Here is a 23,174-nt window from a genome sequence, read left to right as displayed (position 1 = left end):
CTATGTATGATATTTTAATAATACATAAAATAATAAAATCAACGCCAACTAATTAGACAACTTTTAGAATACAAAGATAAAAAAGGAACATCTTTGATATTCCCTTACCAAGGCAAAGTCATTGACATGAATTTTTAGTACTATATGCTTTTTCACACAGTCATATTTGCATGTACATGTGCATGTGTTGTATTTGTGTATGCGTGTGTGTGTGTTTACACACATGTTCAAAATACTGGACTCTCCCAATGGTACATTTTGTGAACTGCATTTTTCACTTAATAGTGATCTGCATCTTTTCAAGTCAATGAACACAAATTTACATCATCAGTTTTAATTGCTGCAAGTTTTGTTGTTTTTACATCAATGACAAACTGATGAACAATTAGCTCATGATTTTTTCTGTTTTATAAAAGGCACTGCAGTGATCATTTCCATACATAAATCTGTGTATTTTCCAACTTTTACCCATGGTGCTTGTTTGTTTTTGATTTTGGTCTTCTTTCCTGCTACATCCCTATCTTAGAGGTTGCACATGGGAATCCTGAGAGGCACATGTTGCTGAAGAAAAATTACCAATTCTGGGTCATTCTGGCAAATTTCAGGGCTGAAGTACAAACTTCAGGATCATGAAGGTAGTGTAATGGCACAAAAATGGCGGCCATGTCAGGTGTGGACTGACATGTTCACAGGGGCCTCAGTTAGAAGAAGGAGTCTCTCAGTCGTTTTTCTTTGATGGCATTTGAATTTTGTTTTCTTAATCACTTCTTATAGAAAGCTTTCAATTGTGTTTCCCCAACTCGTGGAAGCCAAGGCGCTGTCTCTTGCCCCGCATTCACAGCTGTGAAGATGCTCGCATGTTCCATGTTCATTACGAGAAGAACAAAGGCTCCCGGTCCAATTTACTTCCTTGAAAGCTTTCTCTTCATTTTAGCTTTTTGTGGCACCTCTTTTCTTTCTTATAAGCTGAGCTGTGCATTTAAATGTGTTATATTTTACTTAGTCCTTATTTCTAAGCATTTTCAATACATAAAGTCAGCCCTGTTTTTCAGATAGAGAGCTTATACCACTTTGATAACCGGAAAGAAAAACGTAATTTGTAGTTTAAAAAGAAAAAACTTTAATTTGCCCCATTTATGTTCAAAACAAAGTCCAAACTCACAAACCCTCCTCAGCTATTTCCATTCATCTTCCTCTGCTCCCAAAACTACTTTAAAAACATGGAGGAGTTTCATTTCTTGTTTGCATTTGTATACAGAATTCCTGTTCCTCCTACCTACCTGTTGAAACCCATTCAAAGCCCTCCACAAATGATATGTTTTTGGTTTTTTTTAAAGCCTGATTTGAAAGAGCTATGTGCTGGGACTAGGACTGGCATCGTAAATTATGACGGACTTGGTGGTTTTAAACAACAGCAATTTATCCTCAACAGTTGGATAGGCTGCACATGATGGTACCAGCCAAGCTAGTTTCTTCCAGAGGCTCTGAGTGAAAACTGGGCCATGTCTGTCCCCGTTTCTTGTCCTACTAGCAATCCCTGATTATGGCTGCTTCTTTCCAATCTCTGCCTTCGTCTTCACCTGGCTTGCTTCTCTCTGTTTCCTCCGTACCTCCATAGCCAAGTCTCACCCTCTTTTCTCTAATGAAAACATCAGTTATTTGGATGTAGAGCCAAACCTAATCGACTATGACCTCATCGTGACATGATCACGTCTGCAAACACCGTATTTCCAAGCAAAGTAACAAGAGCTGGAACTTGAACTTATCTTTCTGGGGGACACAATTCAACCCATCACAAGCTCTTTTTACTAAGATCACCTTGGTTTTATGCTACTAGGGCATTTTGATTAATACCTCTCCCTAATCTGTTTGTAGTGAATCTTTTACAAATATATGGATATATAAGGGACAAGATTGGTTAAAAAAAATATTCAACCTTGAGGCCTATTGCACTATTGAATAGTAATCATTTAAAATAATTCTAGAAAGCTTAAATAAGAAAATCTTACACTCAGTTAGTTTACTGAGTGAGTTGCCACTTTAAGAAACATACTCAATTTTTAAATCCTTATTCAACATTTCAAATTAAAGGGTCTTTTTTCCACATAAAAATATTCAAACCGTTTTTCTGCTTCAAAGATTTCAAAAAGTCTGGCACCCAATTATAGATGGTTTGATTTCTTAGAAAAGAACAGTTCTGTATAACAGAGTGGCATATGGTACAATTTTAGAGTGACACATCAAAGGTAATATTCTTTATGTAAATACTGAAAATAAAGCAAGAGTACATTTTCTTAATGTACAGGAATAAGGGATGACAATGAAACCTCCCTATCTGACTATTTTCCAGCTGACACTATCTCTTAATGGTTCATAAAACTTGAAAAGTATTTTGTAAATTCTTGCACAGATAGTAGCTAGTTCTAAACATATTTTCTGAAGTTTGATTGACTTTTGGGGGAAACCGTGGCTCATGGAAAGGGCATAGGAGTTAGTGAGTGCTTCATTGTGTAAAATAAGGGGCAGAAAGTCACACAGAGGCAGCGGGCAGGAAGGGCAGTGTGCTGGACGTGAGGATGAGTGACCCGTGACAGAGTGCTGACACAGCCGACAGCCGGTAAGCTGTAGCCCCTTTCACTGTTCACAAAGTTCAAAGGCAGGGGTCTAAAGGAGGACCCGGTGAAACTGAAACAGCAAACCATTGGAATTGGGACATAAAGAGATACTCCAGGAATTTGTACTAGATTTTATTCTCTAGACATTAATTTCCAGAGCTTATCAGTCTTTAGTGAGTGATTAAATCACAATACATCAGTATTATATGTGTTCCATTTAATGGTATACCCTTAAATTAATTGTTCATTAGCTTGCTCATTTTTCTTTCATAGTGAATCAATTCCTCTTTGTTTCCAAGGCCCCAAATCCGAGAACTCTTTCAAGTTTGGTGCATTGGCCACCTTCATCCTAAGTGGTGTCAACTCACCTCAGTCATGATTTTCAGAACCAGGTAGGGACTGGTCTCAACTAAACGTACAGACCATTCTACGGACCTGCATTACACATTAGAGCCTGGACAGTGCGAGGGAATGAAGTCATAAAATGTTGCTCAAATCACTTCTGTCTCTAATTTGTGTATCACGCCAACTTTATAAAAAACCATGCCCAAATTTTACCAAATTAATTTAGTCTTTTTATGACAGGGTGCAACTTAAGGTTTGGTATTTTTATTCCATGTGAGACTACAAAGAACATTAAAAATTTAGTTTCATTACACTGTCAGTGCCACACAGCACTTCACTTTCTCTAAAGAAATAACTTCAAAATTTCAGATCACACAAGGCCACTAGATGCTTTTTTTTTAAATGATTTCTTCCAAATCTCTTAGCAGGAGAGCTAAGAACCAGATGGTTATAAACCAGCCATTCTATTCCACAGTGACTGAGTCAGCTAGAAATAGAAGTTGTTCCAACTCCATTCAAGTTGTCTTTTGTATTGAACAATCAGTAAACAGAAATGTCTCCCATTATCCCCAAAGTAAATGGACTGGTCATAAAAAGTGCTGGGCTGATATCACTTGAAACTGAAGTATTATGTTTATCCACACACCATGTAACTCTGAGCAACAGCAGTGAATATTTTTTTAATGTCACACCCAAATTTGACTTCTTAAAAGCAATAAACTTGATTTTGTCTTTTGTATGGATATACACCAGCTGTTACTTTGGGTTCTATAAACCAAATTTTAATCATTTAAAGTCATATTTGACTATACAACTGAACAATTATCAAAATCTACTAGTTGTTTTACTGGCTTACTTCTATTAAATTAGCTTTATTACCACAAATGTGAAAAGTTGTACAATCGGGGTGAGTACCTCAAATAATAGAACCTTTAGGGGCGCCTGGGTGGCTCAGTCAGTTAAGCGCCTGCCTTTGGCTCAGGTTGTGACCCCAGGGTCCTGGGATTGAGCCCCGTGTTGAAGCCCCTGCTTCTCCCTTTCCCTCTGCCCCTTCCCCTGCTTGTATACGCTCTCTCTCTCTCTCTCTCTCAAATAAATAAATAAATCTTAAAAAAAAATAGAACCTTTATATGAGGGACCTTTCCTTCATTCATAAGCATAAATTGAACCCTCCCAAAATTAAATAAACTATGTGATTCAAAGGACTTTCTAATTGGGAAACAGAAATGCTTTTAAAAAATCAAATAAAAACACTTTTGATGAAATCATACATGCACATTTTCTTCATTATAATATTCATGAATAATTATTGGACTTTATAGTGGGTTCTACTCACCTAAGTCCAAGAGCAGTCTCTTTGTCTAGTGTCTGAATCTTTAACACAGAGGCAGGAGTTCATTTATGTTTATAGATTTTATGGCAGAGGTGAGAGCCAACACAGGTTTTGTAATTGCCTATATAATAAAAGTGTTAATCAAAATAAAGACTTCAATGCAATCTTATTACCTTTCCTTTTTATCGAAGAATGATTTTTATCTGTATCCCTTTTGAACTTATTTGTGGTAGGAAAGATCATTTGAAGCATGAGAAGCAGAAAACCATAGAAAATCCTCTGGAAAAAAGATGTTTTCTTAAAGCAAACAGCTATAATAATCTAAGACACAAATATCTCTTATTGACTAATACAAAGGGTTATGGGGAAAAGATTTTATTTTAGAAAATAATGTTCTCTTAGAAATAAGGATATAGAATTTGGGAAATACAATCTGGACAAATGGATACCCAGGTATTTTGGATACCAAGTAATACTTATGCAAAAATTTTTAAATTTTAATTATAAATATTGGATATATTGCGACTTGGGATTTACTCAAATATTTTTCACTTTTAATATGGAGGAACTTATTCAATTCATGAATATTCCATTACATATTTTTGATGGAAGAAACTATAAAAATTGCTTCCTTATATTATGGAATAAATTCAATGCTTCAAATAATTACTTCAGAAATTAAACAGGTTGTTCAGACTTTAAGTACAACTTGCCTTAAATTATTTGGAGATAAGTTGTCAGGTTTCATTTGCAGGCATCCCACATTCTAGTGTGTTTCACTTCACTGTGCTGAGCCAATGCCGAGTTTTTTACAAATTGAAGGTTCATTGGCAACCCTGCATCAAACAAGTCTATTGACATTGTTTTCCCAACAGCATTTGCTTTACTTTGTCTCTGTGTCACATTTTGGTAATTCTGGCAGTATTTCAAACTTTTTTGTTATTATTATATTTGTTATGGTGATCTCTGATCAGTGATCTTTAATATTATTGTAATTGTTTTGGGATGGCACAAACCGCGCCCAAACAAGATAGCGAACTTAACTGATAAATAGTGTGCGTGTTCTGACTGCTCCACTGGCTGGCTGTTCCCCTCTCTCCTTCTCCTCAGGCCTCCCTACTCCCTGAGACACAACAATATTGAAATTAGGCTTATTAATTAATGGTCTGTTGGTGTTCAAGTGAAAGCAAGAGTCACATATCTCTCATTTTAAATCAAAAGCCAGAAATGATTAAGCTTAGTGAGGAAGGCATGTCAAAAGCTGAGACCGGCAGACACTAGACCTCTTGCGCCAGTTAGCCCTGCTGTGACCGCAAAGGAGTTCTGGAAAGAAATTAAAAGTGCCACTCCAGTGAAGACATGAATAATAAGAAAGCAAAACAGCTTTCTTGCTGATACAGGGAAAGCTGTAGTGGTCTGGAGAAAAGATCAAACCAGTCATGACATTCCCTTAACCCAAGGCCTAACCCAGAACAAGGCCCAGTGTACGAAGGCTGAGAAGTGTATGCAGTCGCAGAAGAAAAGTCTGGAGCTAGCAAAGGATGGTACATAAGGTTTAAAGGAAAGAAGCCCTTTCCATAACATAAAAGTGCAAGGTGAAGCAGAAAGAGTTAATACAGAAGCTGTACCGAGTTATTTCGAAGATCTACCTCAGCTATTTCATGAAGGTGGCTACACTAAACAACAGACTTTCAGTAAATAGAAAGAGCCTTATATTGGAAGAAGATGCCACCTAGGACATTCATAGCTAGAGAGGAGAAGTCAATGCTTGCCTTTAAAACTTCAAGGGACAGGCTGACTTGTTAGGAGGTAATGTAGCTGTGACTTTAAGTTGAAACCAGTGCTCATTTGTCATTCTGAAAACCCTAGGGCCCTTAAGAATTATGCTAAATCTATTCTGCTTATGCTCTGTAAATGGAACAACAAAGCCTTGATGATGGCACATCTGTTTACAACATGGCTTACTGAATATTTTAAGCCCATTGCTGAGAACTACTGCTCAGAAAATAGGATTTCTCTCAAAATATTACTGCTATTAACAATACACCTGTTCACTCAAGAGCTGTGACAGATGTACAATGAGATCGATGTTGTTTTCATGCATGCTAACACAACATCCATTCTGCAGTTCATGGATCAAGGAGTCATTTTGGCTACAGCTGCCATGGATAGTGATTCCCCTGATGGATCTGGGCAAAGTTAACAGAAAACCTTCTGGAAAGAATCCACCATCCTAGATGTCAGTAAGAACATTCAGAATTCATGGAAAGAGGTCAAAGTATAAACAACAACAGGAGTTCAACCCTCATGGATGACCTGCAGATGTGCTGGAAATAGCAAGAGAACTAGTGGAGCCTGAAGATGGGACTGGATTGCTACGAGCTCATAGTAAAAGTTGAACGAGTGAGGAGTGACTTCTTATGGATGAGCAAGGAAAATGGTCTATTGATATGGACTCTACTGCTGAAGATGCTGTGACGATTGCTGAAATGACAACAAAGGATTTAGAATATTACTCATAAACTTAGTGATAAAGGAGAGCCAGGTTTGGAGAGGATTGAATCGGATTTTGAAAGAAGTTCTACTGTGGGTAAAATGCTATCAAAGAGTACGGCTTGCTGCAGAGAAGTTGTTCATGAAAGGAGGAGCCAATCGATGTGGCCAACCTCATCACCTTTTTTCAAGAAACTGCCACAGGCAACCCAACCTTCATCAACCACTACCCCAATCAGTCAACACTGAGGCTAGACGCTCCGTCAGCAAAAAGATTATGACTTGCTGAAAGTTCAGATGGTGGTCAGCATTTTTTAGCAATAAAGTATTTTCAGATTAAGGTATGTATTTTTTTTAGTCATAATGCTATTGCACACTTAATAGACTACAGGGTAGTATAAACATCACTTTAATTTACACTGGGAACCTACAAAATTCATTTGACTCATTTCATTACAATATTCACTTTATTGTGGTGGTCTGGAACCAAACCTGCAATATTTCTAAGGTATTGCTAGACTGACACAGTTGAGGTCTTTTTCCTTTTTTCTCTTTTCCTTAATGAAGGTAAGCAGAATCTATTAGCCAGATTCTAGGTTTCCAACATCTAAGCCATCTGCTTCTTCATTTTCTAGGCACTGAGCTGAGATTGGAACATATTCAGAAGAAGGATTAATGGGTCTCTTCTCAAGTAATGGGCAAACTCCTGAAAAAAATTCTTATTTGTGTTCCATAATATTCTACTCATAGTTATTGCAGCAGACCTGGTGGGCCTTGGATCACACACACACACACACACACACACACACACAGCACAATGATCATTTACTCCCCCGCACACCATCACAAACACACAACAATCTGTTATTCGGCAATTTAAACAATTTTTCCCATGGGGCTGCCAAATTAGCCTCTAAAACTCATTTAAAAAAATATCTCTTAGGAAAAGCTAAATAATAAATATATTGTTTTGTATCAAAACTTAAATACAGATTTTTACTCTTTCATTATTTCATTAATTCAACAAATTTTGATTAGCACTGTGTTTCTGGGTATTCTGAGGTGAGAAAGAAAATATGGTCATGTCTTCACTGAGCTTAAATCTGACAGAGAGATTGTGAACGGGGTATGTGAACTCTGAGGTCAGGGTGCTGTGGATGTGGAGAGCAGAGGTACTAAGAGGCATGACATATGGTGCCAAAATGGAAGCCAACAGGGAGGTGGTTGGGAGATGTATGTGTGGCAGGGGCATAACAGGCTGCAGAGGAGCTCATGCAAGGAGTCCATCTTAGCAGGAGCAGCACACACGTTTGCACCCTTGCCCATGTTTCTTTGTGCTCATAAAACATACGCAAGCTACACAGGCGCACATCTAGAATTATTTTCATTGTTTGTCCTTACTGTTGTCAGTTTCTTTTCACCATATTAGAATATGCCACTTTTTTTTCCTGCAAGTCCCTTCCTACCCTGTCTTTTAACTTAAAAATATATATTACAGATGACCTTAGAAATAGTCTAGATATATTTTTATTGCAAAGTTTTTGAGATAATTGTAGATTCACATGTAGTAATAAAAAAAATATTACAGAGAGACTTTGTGTAAACTTGGACCACTTTCCCCCAATGGTAATATTTTGCAAAATTATAGCATAATATCAGAACCAAGATATTGACATTGATAGTGTACTGACCTTATTCCAATTTCCCCAGTTTTACTTGTTACTCGTAGGTGTCAATTCTATACAACTTGCCACCAGCATAGGCTTGTTTATGCACCATTACCATCAAGATAACTGCTCAGTGCCAATACAAGTTCATGTGACTTTTATGACCATACATCCCCCTGGGTCCCCATACCCTCAATCCCATTCCTAACTTCTCTGACAATTTATCTGTCTTCCATCTCTAAAATTTGTCACTTCACAGATGTTACATAAATGGAATCACAAAACACATAATCTTTTGGGATTGACTTTTTTCCCCTAGGCATAATTCAGTCAAGATTCATCCAGGTTGCTGCTTTTATCAATAGTTCGTTCCTTTTTATTGCTGATGGGATTTCATGGTGTAACCTTACCACAGTTTGTTAAAAGACATCTGGGATCTTTCCAGTTTGGGGCTATTATGAGCAAAGCTATTATGAGTACTTTTTGTATGTGTTTATGTGTATATGAACATAATGTGTATATGAACAAAATTTATGAACATAAATTTCCATTTTTCCTGAGATAAATGGCCAAAGATGCAATTGCTGGATTGTGTAGCAATGACATGTCTAATTTTATAAGAAGCTGCTAGCCACATTCCAGAGTCTCTGTACCATTTTACATTTCAGCCAGCATTTATGAGTGATCTCGTTTCTCTGCAACCTCAGAAGCGTTTGGTGGTGTTACTTTGTAAAAAATTTCAGCCATTCTGACAGGTGCACAGTGATATTGTGGTTTTAATTCGCATCTCCCTGATGACTTAACTGACTTTAAAAAATTGGACACATTCATTCACATGTTCACATATACATAATTTCATATAAATGGGATAGTTTATATGCCGGGTATTTTCTTCTGTTCGTTGTCTTTTCTTTTCCTTTTTGGTTATTCCATTTTTTTCCTAGGTTCCTTTTCCACCCACCTCATTACTATCCCCTTACCCCAGGTAACTCTTGGTAAAACACACGCTATTTCTCTCATTGTTTCTTTTACGGATGTGATTATTCAGTGTACACTTCTCTGCTGGTTTGTTTTGCTTGAAGTACTAAAATTCACAGAAATGTCTTCCAGTTAATTGGCTTAATTAGAATGCTTTCTAGGGATTGCATAATATTTCATGATAAGGATGTACCATAAATTGTTCAAGTATTTTCTCGATAGCCGTTCATTTGTTTCCAATTTTGTTGTCATTACACATAATTTGCTTAAACTTATGACCTCATGTACTGGTACGTATGTTTCTAGAGGGTACACTCCCAAAGATGCTCACTGAGTCAAGGGGGTCCATACTTATTTAACAGCAGTTGCCAGTTTTCTTGAAAAAAAAAAATTGAGGCAATTCACATACTCACTAGTCATCATGAGAATACACTTTGACCTGCATTTGCATTAGAAATAAATGTGAGAGCTCCTTTTAATTTTGGCTTTAACCATATTGCTGTTTTGATTTTCACATCTGTGACTCCTTTACAGTTGCAGTCTTTTTTCCAAATGATTTTGCCATTTTATCAGCAGACATGGACTACTGATCTTAACATCAACCTAAAAAATGTAATTTGCTAAAAGAAGTACTCAAATTCCATTTATGTGTTTCAAAGTCCTTTCTTTTTTTCCATTGTCATGTGCCATGAAGTTAAGAAAATTTAGTAAAATCATGCCATTGCTTCTTAAACACTTTTACTACTAGCTTCTAGCAGACTGCTATATCTATACACATAAATGTGATTTAAAAAACAAATAATTCAAATAAGTCATAATTCAAATGAGTTGAAAACTCTTTGCCAGGAATTCAAATAAACACATTATTTTATTTTTACATTTGGATCTAGCTTCAGCTTCACTGTCTGGAAATTCTTCTCTTGCAAATTAAGGCCATTTTGTGTTAGGGAAGGAAACTTCGTTTCTCCAAAACCTTACATGACCCACGAAACCACCACCACCACACAAAAAATATATATATAAAATAAAAATAATCTTATAGTCTTAAAAAGCTTCCAATGTTAGACATGTGGGGTACAACTCTGCGTCTGAATTTCGGAAACATAATTCAGTATCATTCTTATCTGAAATAACAGACTCCAGTATTGCATACATACCCACAACATGGCTCAGGATAATTTCAAAACTGTAAGGCAGTAGTGTAAATTGAAGCATACAAACAATAGTGAGAATTATCTTTTATCTTTTTTGGAAAACCAATTTTCTGGTTGTTAGTTTTAATATGAGACATTATCTAAGAGCTCAGAGCAAAGTGAAGTGGTGAGACAGTTTTAAGACTGAACAAGAAGGCACAAATACTTTCGGATGTTAATAAATGATACCAGCAAGGTTGGGACAGGTTCTATGACGAAAGGAAATTGATATCACCAGTTAACAGACTTCTACGCAATGCCAAAAGTCAATATTAAATGATGAAATGAAGCCAGATGACGAGCGAAGGAAAGTATGGCAAAAGGGATTAAAGGCATCCAAGGAAAAACACATTGATAAATTCCAATTCAGTTTAGCAAAACTAAGAAAAGCGTAGGTGAAGAGACGTGAACAATTTTTTTAGGCAAGGTGACATTATCAATTTTAGAATAATAGAACCTGGTATTAATTACATCTATAAACTTTATAAATCCAGAAGCTTTATTTCCTTTAAAAAATACTCAGTAAGGCTTCTACTTAAGACTTCACTATAATTTTAAATTCACATCTTTTTTTAAATTTTTTATAATAATTTTATATTATGTTATGTTTGTCACCATACAGTACATCCTTAGTTTTTGATGTAGTGTTCCATGATTCATGATTTGCGTATAACACCCAGCGCTCCACGCAATATGTGCCTTCCTTAATACCCATTACCAGCCTATCCCAATCCCCCAACCCCCTCCCCTAAATTCACATCTTTTGAAACTGTAGTGCTTTTTGCTTCCATCCATTATCAAACGAATGCACCATTTCACTGAGCAAAATCTTTTAAAAAGCTATAATAAAGCCAACTAATGCGTAACAGAGCACAGGGATTTCAAAATGAAAAATACTGCAGGTTCAAACTATAAACTGCCGTGTGTCTCAACGATGTCAGAGTGCTTCATGAGCTGGGATGCTAAAATTCAATCTGAAATGTATTTACTTGTAGTACTGAGAATCCATGAAAGCAACCAATTGCTCAAAGTTCTGTTTTGGAATGTCTGGGGACTTCAGCTGTGCTTTGCCACACTTTTGCATGGCAGCATTATTATTTTCCCACCAAATGCCTACAGCTGCACCCAGCAAGACTGAGAATACAAGTCACAAGTTTGCCCTAACAACATCTCCCAGGCACTGTTTACTTAATTCTTCGAGCTTGAATAGAAACCTCAAGAGTCCTCAGACCACCTGGGAGCAAAATCCAGACACAGACAGATAATAAACAAGCACCCAAAACATCTGTAGAAATCAGTATGCTGAGCTTCTCCCTAAAGTTTTCTACAGCACCGTCTTACCACAATAAGCCTTCCTATTCAGTGGTATAACTTAATCCATCTGGGCCATTGTCTCTGAAGCAGTTCAATTTCCACAAGCTGTAGACGGGGCTATAATTGCTTACCTGACTCACAGGCAAATGTCTTTGACGTTTCATCATGAAAGATAATTGCCACTGCATGCTTCTTTGTCTCTCGAGGCAGTCTGGTTATATTTTTGATGTTGTGCAGTTCTGTTACCTTGAAAGAAAAATATTTTCCACTTAGTGTACTGGAGACGCTGGATAATGGAGTGCTGAAGCAAAATGATCAGTTATTACTCTCTTAAACTACTTTCCACTGAATACTTATACCCCTTTCCAATTAACTGTAGCCAAAAACAATATAGAATGAAATAAACTTGTCTTCTCCTCTGCCCTCAATTTTGGTCCTTGTTTGCTGAATTTTGAAATAGTCTAAAAATTATGTAGAATAACTCCATGCTGTCAAGAACTCTGTTCTTTTATGAAAATTGTATCTTCTGCCAACAATAGCAGGTGTGGCACACAGAAGATTCCCAATACATTTTTGTTAAATACTCGTTGGATTCAGTATCTCTCTTCTCTCCTAACTCCCATCCATTGTGCAAGCTCCTGGTGGGATGATATGCAACTAACACCTGTTGACTGGCAGAAAAAGTGACTTCAGATTTGACATCATAAATAAAAACAATGGACCTGCTTCCCAGAAAAATGCACATAGTGTTCAAAAGCCCATGTACCCACTACTGCCTCACCCCGTTCTCTCACCAAAGCCCATCCATGATTCATGCACCCAGGCTAGCAATTCTTTATTTGTTTGGCAATTAATAAATATTTAATAAACTTACTTATTCTAGGTCCAAACTGTCTATGGGCACAAGTTCTTCTGCTATAACTTGTGCACCTTTTCTTATTCTCCACAGTCCAGAGAAATGGGAAAATGTCTACTCTCTCAACTACTCTGCAAACCCACTGCAATAATAACATTACACGAGTGAAATTTTCTTTAAATCTACTTGTCAACATGCTGAATGTTATTTCTTCTAACACAAAGGATTTGAAGGCTCATTCTCATTTTCACTTAGTTCAACTATTTAAATATTTAAAAATCTCTCTTGAGGTTTCTTCTTGGACCCATGTATTGATTAAAAGTGTGTTGTTTAGGGGCGCCTGGGTAGCACAGTCGTTAGGCGTCTGCCTTCAGCTCAGGGCGTGATCCCGGCGTTCTGGGATCGAGCCCCACATCGGGCTCCTCCGCTGGGAGCCTGCTTTCCTCTCCCACTCCCCCTGCTTGTGTTCCCTCTCTCACTGGCTGTCTCTATCTCTGTCAAATAAATAAATAAATAATCTTAAAAAAAAAAAGTGTGTTGTTTAATCTCCACACATTTGGGGATTTTCCAGCTACCTCGCCATTATCGATTTCCAGTTTAATTCCACTGTGGTCTGATTGTAGATATTGTACGATTTCCATTCTTTTAGATTTGTGTAGGTATGTTTCATGCCCAGAATGGGTGTATCTTGGTGAATGTTCCATGCGAATTGGAAGAATGTGTTCTGTTGTTTGTTGATGCTGTCTGTACATATCCATTATATCCAGTTGACTGATGGTGCTATTGAGTTCAACATGTCCTTACTGATTTTCTGCCTGCTGGGTTTGCCCATTTGTGAGGGAGGGGTATTGAAGACTCCAACTATGATAGTGGATGCATCTATTTCTTTTTGTAGTTCTATCAATTTTTGACTCATGGTGATGCTCTGTTGTTAGGTTCACACAACTGAAGATTGTTATGCGTTCTTGTAGGATTGACCAATTTATCAATATGCAATGACTTTCTTTGTCCCTGATAACCTTCCTTGCTTTGAAGTCTTCTTTGTCTGAAATTAAAATAACGACCCCCTTTTTAAGTCAATCTTAGTGTGTTATAGGTTTCATGAATTTTTAAATTAATATTTTTTGATTAATGTTAGCATGGTATATTTTTCAATATCCATTTACTATTAATCTTTGTATTTATATTTGAGGTGGGTTTCTTTTTGAAAACATGCAGTTGGATTTTGTTTTTGGATCCACTGTGACAATCTCTATCTTTTTAGACCACTGATGTTCAAAGTGATCATTGCTATAGCTGTATTAATAGCTACCATATTTGTTACCATTTTCTGTTTGTTGCCCTTGCTCTTTGTTCCTATTTTGTCTTCTACTCTTTTTCTGCATTTTATTATTTTAATCGTGCATTTTATATGGTTCTATTTTTTCTCCTTTCTTGTAATTTTTTTCTTCATAGCCAGATATGATATGTTGGGTAAAAGGAATTGCTATAACGAGGCCCTTAGTGGCACGGTGATAAGGTGTTGCGGAGGGGAAGCATTTTGTAGTCCTAGGGTAGGGTCTCTGTTTTGGACTTCACAAGTGTTTCTCAGTCCTCCCCACCTGAGATGGGAGAGGATGGCTAGCATGGGCAGGAACTGGGTATTTCCCTTGTCTTTGACAAGAGTACCAGTTTGGACTTGCTTGATCCATGTTCAAAGCTTGTTATGTTATGACCATGCTTTAACTGCAAATGAAGGATTTTGTTGAAGGGAAAAGACTTAATTCCATTCATGACTTGCAGCGCCATCCTAGAAGCACCATCAGTCACCAACTAGTGTTCTAGGTGGAGAAAAATGTACAGATAAATTTAATGTATTTTTTAAATTTTAATCCTCCATTTTTGAAGATGATACCTTTGATGTTGATAAGGACATGATAGTATCAAAATAGTTAAAAGTATCAATTTGTGACCAAAAATTGTACCCATGCCATGTAAAATACTGTCTGTAAAGTAAAACTATGTGGCTACTTTTTAAAGAGCTTTGTGTCATCTCGCACATGCCCTTCTAAAATCTGTGGTGACCTAGACTTCCAGCCTCATAAAATAACAAACCCATTACTCAGGGTTGCTGTGTAAGCTGTCTACAGGAGCCCTTTTATTCTCTGTCACAATGAATTTACAGTTCTGTCACAATGCTGAGAAGCTAATGTTAATATATCCTCTCTCGATATTTGTTTTCCTCTTACTTATAATTATCTCTTTAAGATTAACATGCAAAATTAAAATTGGTAAGACAAGTCATTTTAAGCAAAATAACCTACAAAAGTTTTGCTTCATATTTATGCATATATAGAAATGCATATACACATATTCTATATATACTTTTTATATCTATGTATACATGCATGTATCTGAAAATACCCACTTCCTCTTCTGGGAAAGAAAAATTAGACACCAATATTTTACAGTTTCTGAGGATTAATACCTTGGAGAGAAAGATGAGAGTGCTTTTTCTGGAAAAATGATTCACATATTATATTTAAAGTACCTAAAGCATATTATCAAATAAAGTTAAACCCTTGAATTTTTAAATGGTTTGATAAGTGACTCACATTATATTTAAGCTGTTTTATTCTAACATAGCACACTGAAGTTATATTTGAAAAAGAGATATTATTCTCAAGTGTTATTAATTTTAGCTAAACAAAGGATCTTGCCAGCATTAAGTGGAGTCTAAAAGCAATGAAGATTATGTGTTGTCCAAGAATTCATGCAATTTACGGCAGATGAGCATAAAAGTGACACACTATCTAAGCAACATCACGTGTAACATCTACTTGTACAAAACAGTATCATAAAAGCATTTATTATTCTGCTCAAGAGCCATTCCCAAATATTTTATTTAAATATAAAAGAATATTAGAACAGATATTGTGGGTCTCATCTTTTTTGTCCTCTCATAGCAAAAATCAACAAAACAAATTAATGGATAGCTTAGCAAAATGCAGCAAGCACTGGGGATTGTCTAACTTCTGTGCCTTAGGCAATCTGTCAGATGATGTAGTTTGAACACCATGTTTGCTCTTCTGTAAAATTTACATTTGGAAATGCAGACAACCTCTTCAAGCAGACATTGTTACACTGGTTTCCAGAACAGCGCAAGACTCATTGTTGCTGATCAACAGTGTGATGCGATGCACTTTAGTCTGTGCTCTAAGACATTAAAGAAATGCCAGGAAAGCAAAATACTCATGAGGGGGATAAAATCCTGCTTCTCACATTGTCTTGGTTAGGACGTTCAAGTGTTATACTAAATTATAAAATGTTATAAAATTGTACCAGAAGGTTTTTTTTAAGAAGTTTGTACATCTCCAGAACTGCTCTTTTTTAATTTAAAATGCATTTTAAAAAGTACTGTGAATCACAACAATTTAGGTCAAGATCTAATATAACTAATATATCTCTAACCCTCACTTTTCCCTCTCAATATATGGATTTACCACCCAGGAAGGAACTTTGTATTTTCTTAGATGAGAACAACTTTTAAAACATTTTTAAATTTCAAAATAAAAATGTTTTTATTGGTCTAAAACCTGTCAATGTGACATAAAAATAATCAACATTTACTAAAATTTTGAAACCCTAGAGTATTTCAATAATATGTATCAATAAATTATTGCATCACTTAACAATGCATATTTTTACTCATTATTCACATGGCTATAGAAGCACAAAATACAATTAAAGTTTAATAAAAGAGTTAATTACTTTAAATAAATATGAAATTAGCAGAATTTAATTAAAGGGAAATTACTTGCAAAGGATTCAGGCTGTTCAGGTCTAAGTCAATAAATGTCATGGTCAACAATTTAAAGGTCTTATTAAGTGATACAATTAAAACCCAAATATACGCACACCTAAATGGCGACTTTGCTAACTGGTGTTATTTAATTTTCATTTCGAGGAGTAATCCCTAAGGAATTCATGCTGACAAAGTCAGAGAGCTCCCAAAGATGAAACACATAACCTTTTTCCATAGGACTTCATAATTTAGTTGGGGTGATAAGATCACAAATAACAGTGACAAAACTTAGGAAAGAATTAAAAACAGAGCTAAAGAAGCAGAGAGGAACATCTGTATTTCTACAGCCAGTCTGTGGACATGGTACCTGGATTTTTAAGTGTCTCTCTACGTAGAGACACCTCCCAAACCTTACTCTCCTGTCCTACTTTTACTCACATGGGTTGTATCTATTAATGATCACCATGAGAGAAATTAAAACATAAATTATTAAATGTTTATTTGCATCTTTAAAAATACTAATAAACTCATCTCATGATAACACAAATAACATTTGAAAGAAAAAAATTTCCCAAATAGGTAAACAATGACAATGTTTTCACATTTTTGCAAAACTCTTAATGTCTGGCTTAACGGAAGACAGTTTGAAACTCTTATCTGCTTCTGAATTCAGTCTGTTGCAATACATTGTTCTGACTAAGCATATACAGAAAATAAGGCCTCACCCAGACATGAGGTCGTAAAAGGGATGAATAATTTAGGAGCATTTTAGCCAATTGTGGATATTCTTTGATTCTATCTCCAAACTTGACAAATGCTTTCTTAAAGGTTATTGTCACTCAGAGTCACGTCATACACTTTTACACTCTGTTGCATTAAAATCCACAGAACTATTTTCAACTTTGGTCATTGGGAAAATATTGGTTTGCTGCGTTATGAAGATCTTACATTGCCATATTTCATTATTAATATAAAAATATTCATTAATATCAACCTTGATTTCCACAGAGAAATCCAAAAGTTCTGAGAAGTTGTCAAACTCAAAAATGCAGACACAAGATTCCCCAATTTTCATTTGAAAACTTAAATTTTAGCATTGCTAATAAATATTGTCAGTTGTTTTCCTTAAAGACAGCTTCATCCGTTCATTTTTGAGAAAATGTTTGACACCCAAATCTGAATGGCCATAGTTTGTCAATGACTATCGTTAGAATAGGTGTTCTTAGAAAAGAAATGAACTATTTTGCTTGTAACTTCAACAATCACACCAGTGCTCCTACTGGGGATAACCACTGCACGTCTGCATGTAGCAGGAGTGTTTTTTAGGAGTTCTTACCATTTTTTTAAATAGAATATTAAAAAGATGTACTTAAGGATCTAGATTTCATAAAAGTAACCATTTTTACTTGTTTCATCAAGGTCATTCTTACGTAAAATAAAAATAAAATTAGCATATGTATTTGTATATTTACTTATAATATGGGCAAGTCCATGGTGGTAAAGAATACAATGATTTAGTCCCACTTATTTATTTTTGCTTTTGTTGCCTGAGATTTTGGTGTCATTTTAAAACAAAACAAAGACAAACAGAACAAAACAAAATAAAACAAAACAAAAAAGTCATTTCCCAGAATAATGTCAAGTAGCTTTTCCCCTATGTTTTCTCCCAGGAATTTTATGGTTTCAGGTTCTACATTTAAGTTTTTAATCCATTTTGAGTTGATTTTTGTGCATTGTCTAAGTGGAAGATTCAGTTTCATCCCTTTGTATGTGGATATACAGTTTCCCCAACATTTATTAAAGATACTATCCTTTCCCCACTGTGTGTTCTTGGCACTTTCATCGAAAATTATTTGACGATATGTACTATGTTTTATATATACTTATATATATAATTTATATATTATATTATATATGATAATATTATGTATTTATATATGTATGTATATATGTATGTATATAAAAACATACACGTGTTTTTCTGGGCTCGGTTCTATTATTGGTCTACTTGTCTGTTTCTATGCCATTATTATACTGTTTTAATTACTATAGCTTTTAATTACGATATTTTCCAAAATAATTGAAAGTCAAGAAATAAGACGTCTAAAGTTTTATTCTTCTTTCTCAAGATTGCTTTGGTTATTCAGGGTTTTTATGGTTCCATATAAATTTTAGAATTGTTTTTCTGTTTCTGTGAAAAATGTCATTGAAATTTTGGTAGGGATTGTATTGAATCTGTATATCACTTTGGGTAGTATGGGCATTTTAACAATATGAATTCTTCCAATCCATGAACACAGGATATTTCAATTTGCATCTTCTTTGATTTCTTTCATCAGTGATTTACAGTTTTCAATGACAGATCTTTCACCTCCTGGGTTAAAATTATTTTTAAGTGTTTTATTCTTTTTGTTGCTATTATAAATGGGATTGTTTCCTTGATTTCCTTTTTGGAGAGATTACTGTTGGTATAAAGATATTTAACTGATTTTTTTGTATGTTGATTTTGTACTGTGCCACTTTACTCAATTCACTTATTAGTTCCAAGATTTTTTTTAATAGAGTCTAGGACTTTATACATATAAGATCATGTTACCTGCAAACAAATAATTTTTCTTTCTTTTCTTTCTTTCTTTCTTTCTTTCTTTCTTTCTTTCTTTCTTTCTTTCTTCTTTCTTCCTTCCTTCCTTCCTTCCTCTCTCCCTTCCTCTCTCCCTTTCTTTCTTTCTTTCTTTCTTTCTTTCTTTCTTTCTTTCTCTCTCTCTCTTTCTTTCTTTCTTTTTATTTCTTTCTTTCTTTCCTGATTTTGATGTCTTTTATTTCTTTTCTTGTCTGATCGCTCTTTCTAATATTTAGTAGTATGTAGACTAGAATAGAAGTGGTGAGAGTAGGAATCCCGGCCTTGTACTAGATCTTAAGAGTAAAAGGTTTCAGTTTTCCCCCACTGATTATGTTAGCTATTACCTTCTCATAAACATCTTTATTCTGTTAAAGAGATTTCCTTCTATACCTATTTAGTTGAGAGGTTTTTTAAAAATCATGATTGGATGTTAAACTTTGTCAGATGTTTTTTCTGCATCTGTATGTTTTTTACCTTTCATTCTGTTAATGTGTGTATCACACTGATTGAGTTGCATATGTTAAACCAACTTTGCATCCCAGGAATAAATCCTACCTGGACATGGTATGTAGTCTTTGTGATGTGTTGTTAAATTTGGTTTGCTAGTATTTTATGGGGGATTTTTGCATTTATGTTCATCAGAGATATTAGCTTGTAGTTTTCTTTCCTTGTGGTATCTTTGTCTGGTTTTGGTATCATAGTGATGCTGGACTTATAAAGTGAGTTTGGAAGTATTTTTTCACTTATATTTTTATTTTTATTTATTTTTTAATTTGAGTATAGTTGACACACAATGTTGCATTAGTTTTAGGTACCCAACATGGTGACTCAACGACTCTATACACTATGTTACGCTCACCAGAAGTGTAGCTACCGTTTGTCACCATGCAGCACTATTCCAATACCATGGACTATATTCCCTATGCTGTAACTTTATTCCTGGGACTTATTCATTCCATAACAGGAAGTCTGTATCTCCCACTCCCTTTCACCCATTTCTGCGCATCCTCCCACTCCTGTCCCCCATGGCAACCATTGATTTGTTCTCTGTATTTATAGGTCTGATTTTACTTTTTTGTTTGATTGTTTATTCATTTGTTTTGTTTTTTAGATTCCACATGTAAGTGAAATCATATGGTACACATAAAAAAGCTTCTGCACAGCAAAGGAAATAATCAACAAATGAAAAGGCAATCTACAGATGGAGAAAATATTCGCAAACCAATTAAGAGATTAATATCCAAAACACAAGGAACTCATGTAACTCAAGAGCAAAAACAAACCCCCAAATAACCCAATTAAAACATGAGTAAAAGATCAAGGTGATAAAAGGCATATACACTGAAGTTACTTTGAGTTTTAAAGTACCTTTTACCAATTTATTGTCATGACAATTGAGATTAGATACCCACTTAAGTGCTCCATTTCTTTCTATAAATTTCTTTATTTTGAAAAGTGAAAGTTAATATTCAGACTTTTTAAAAGTAGATTCAAATGAATTAGACAATAAATTGCACTCTTATTAATTTACTAATAATTCTATTTTACTAATCTTCTATGGCTAAGTCAAAAGTTTTATTTTTAAGAATAAAATGGTACATTTTAGGCATTGGTTTAATAAAATGTTTATTTTATTTATTTTATTAACTTTATTATTTCTTATTTACTTAACCTTATTCACTATCACTTTATTAGTATAGAGAATATTTATTTTTCTAGTAAGAAAAGAAGATGGGTATTTTACTAATTTTAAAATTTTTACAATTAATAAATCTCAATCTCTCCATGCTTAAGTCCTAAGCTTTCATAATAAGAATTAAATATTGGTATATTAACAAGAAGCTTGCAAACAAATGAATACTAATTTGTTTGGAAACACAGATGAAAGGATAAATATCTAGAAAAATATAAAATGCCAAAATGGTGGCAGAAAAAAGTTATAAACTTGAAAAAAACAATACGCTCATCTGCTAACAGTCCATTTCGAGACTCCTTCATAATTGAGCTTTACCAAACTTGCATGGTATGATTGATTGATGATTAATTAATATCCTCTGCAAGATATTCCACGAGAAAAATAAAAGCAAAACACCTGCTTTTGCTTTCTGAGTCTGGGCTAATACTGATTCCAAAATAAGATATGAAAAATACAAAAAAGTCATATGGTTACATTTTACTTATTAATGAAAAACAAATCCCAACATGCAAGTAAGGCTTATTTCAGGAGTAAAAGTATAGTTCACATCAGAAAGTGTCCAAATATATTTCTCAGAATTGACAGACTACATGAGAAAAATCACAGGATTACCTCAGCAGATAAAAAATGACATCATTGATTAGGTTCAACATCTTTTGTGAGAAAATAACTCTTGGCTGTATCAAGAATGGAAAGGAATTTTCTTTGTTTAAAGACTAAGTACCAAAAAATATTTTACTTCATACATAAGCATTAGACACATTCCATTTGTTAGTAGAAACATGGCAAGGTATGCTATCACTGCCTTAATATACACAGAAAATCCTAGAAAATAAGGAAAGGAAAAAAAAAGGAAGGAAGAGACAAGGAAAGAAATAAATGAAACTATCAATATTTGCATGCAATGACTACTGACATATAAACTAACAGAGTCAACAGAAAAATACACTATTAAAAACAACAAAAGCATTCAACAATACTGTCAATGATAGTAAACACAAAAAACCAACAGGATTTCTCTACGCTAGTAATCATTAATTAGAATATAAAATAAAATAATACCTTCACAAGAACAAGAAAAACTATAAAGTATTGAGGGATTTCGTGGAGAAAAATTTAAACCTTAAAAGAGAAGCTGAGTAAAAAAAGGGCATTAAATGTTCTGAGACAAATTGCTAAAGTAACTTCAGAAAATGAGAACCGAGTATGTGGGGGGGAACAAATGCCCTACCAAATGTCCCAACACCGTGTGATACCATGATAATTTAAAACAAGATGCATAATGGTGCTAGAACAAACAAGTAGCACAGAATACAGAAATCAGAGAAAAATGTGTGTGTAATGTATGCCACCATAATAATTGAGAGGACAGAAAGTTTAATAGATGGACTAGTGAAAACTCACCCCGAGTATTTTAAAAATTTTAACTCCATATCCAAATCTGGATACTGGATAGATGAAAGGCAAAAACATTAAAGGCAAAACTAGAATGTTAACTGAATAAAATGTAGGATAATATCTTTCTTGACCAAATGAAGCCCAACTCATGAAAAGTTTGAAAACATCCAAATTTGCAAATCTTGGTTTCATGCCGACTCCATAAAGTTATAGACAGATGACAGAGGTGAGAAATTATTTACAGTGTCTAATAGTAAAGTAATCTAATATTTAGAATAGACAAAGAATCCTCACAAAACAGCAAGAAAAATGTAGGAGCTCTAGTAGGAAAGTGGACAAACGATATGACTGGGGAATTCCTGGAAGAATAAACCCCAAAAGCAAATAGACATAGTGAGAATTTTTCAATTAATTGGAAATAGAAAAATGCATGCTGAAGCACAACTGCATATCACTTTATACTCATCAGATTTGGAGAAGTCAATAAATAATGAAAAAGATCAATGAGAATGTGAGAATACAGAACCCTAACACATCCAGTGGATGTGAAGAATGGAGATGTGTTCTGGAAAGTCATCTGGCAATACATATTTAAGTATTCATGTATCCTTAACACAATGATCTCATTCTTTTTACATATCCTAGACAGTTTCTCACATTGGGTCATAAAAGCACAGTACAGAAATCTTAATTATGGTATTGTTTGAGATAATGAGAAGTTCTAGCAATCTAGTTTCTGTCACTAGGAAAATGGAAAAGTAAAATATAATGGATGCAAACTATGGGGTATCATGTAGCAGTTAGAAGCAACTGGCAAAATGGACACATAGAAATGCAAATAGGTCTTAAAAGCCATAATGCAGCATGAATAAAAATAAGAAA

At 34.8% G+C, this 23,174-nt stretch overlaps 1 protein-coding gene across 2 annotated transcripts in view; it reads right to left on the bottom strand.

Annotated features, from left to right (window-relative positions):
* The window catches only part of DOK6 (docking protein 6), a 368,631-nt gene that overhangs the window by 222,619 nt on the left and 122,838 nt on the right, over positions 1 to 23,174 (bottom strand). For both annotated transcript variants that reach the window (XM_002915925.4, XM_034642822.1), the window contains exon 3: positions 12,070 to 12,184. In XM_002915925.4, coding sequence (XP_002915971.1) covers positions 12,070 to 12,184 — 115 coding nt within the window. The remainder of the gene's footprint in view (positions 1 to 12,069; positions 12,185 to 23,174) is intronic.

Source organism: Ailuropoda melanoleuca, chromosome 14 (assembly GCF_002007445.2).
Source record: "Ailuropoda melanoleuca isolate Jingjing chromosome 14, ASM200744v2, whole genome shotgun sequence".
Classification (NCBI taxonomy): domain Eukaryota; kingdom Metazoa; phylum Chordata; class Mammalia; order Carnivora; family Ursidae; genus Ailuropoda; species Ailuropoda melanoleuca.
This window is presented reverse-complemented; position numbering and strand designations above follow the sequence as displayed.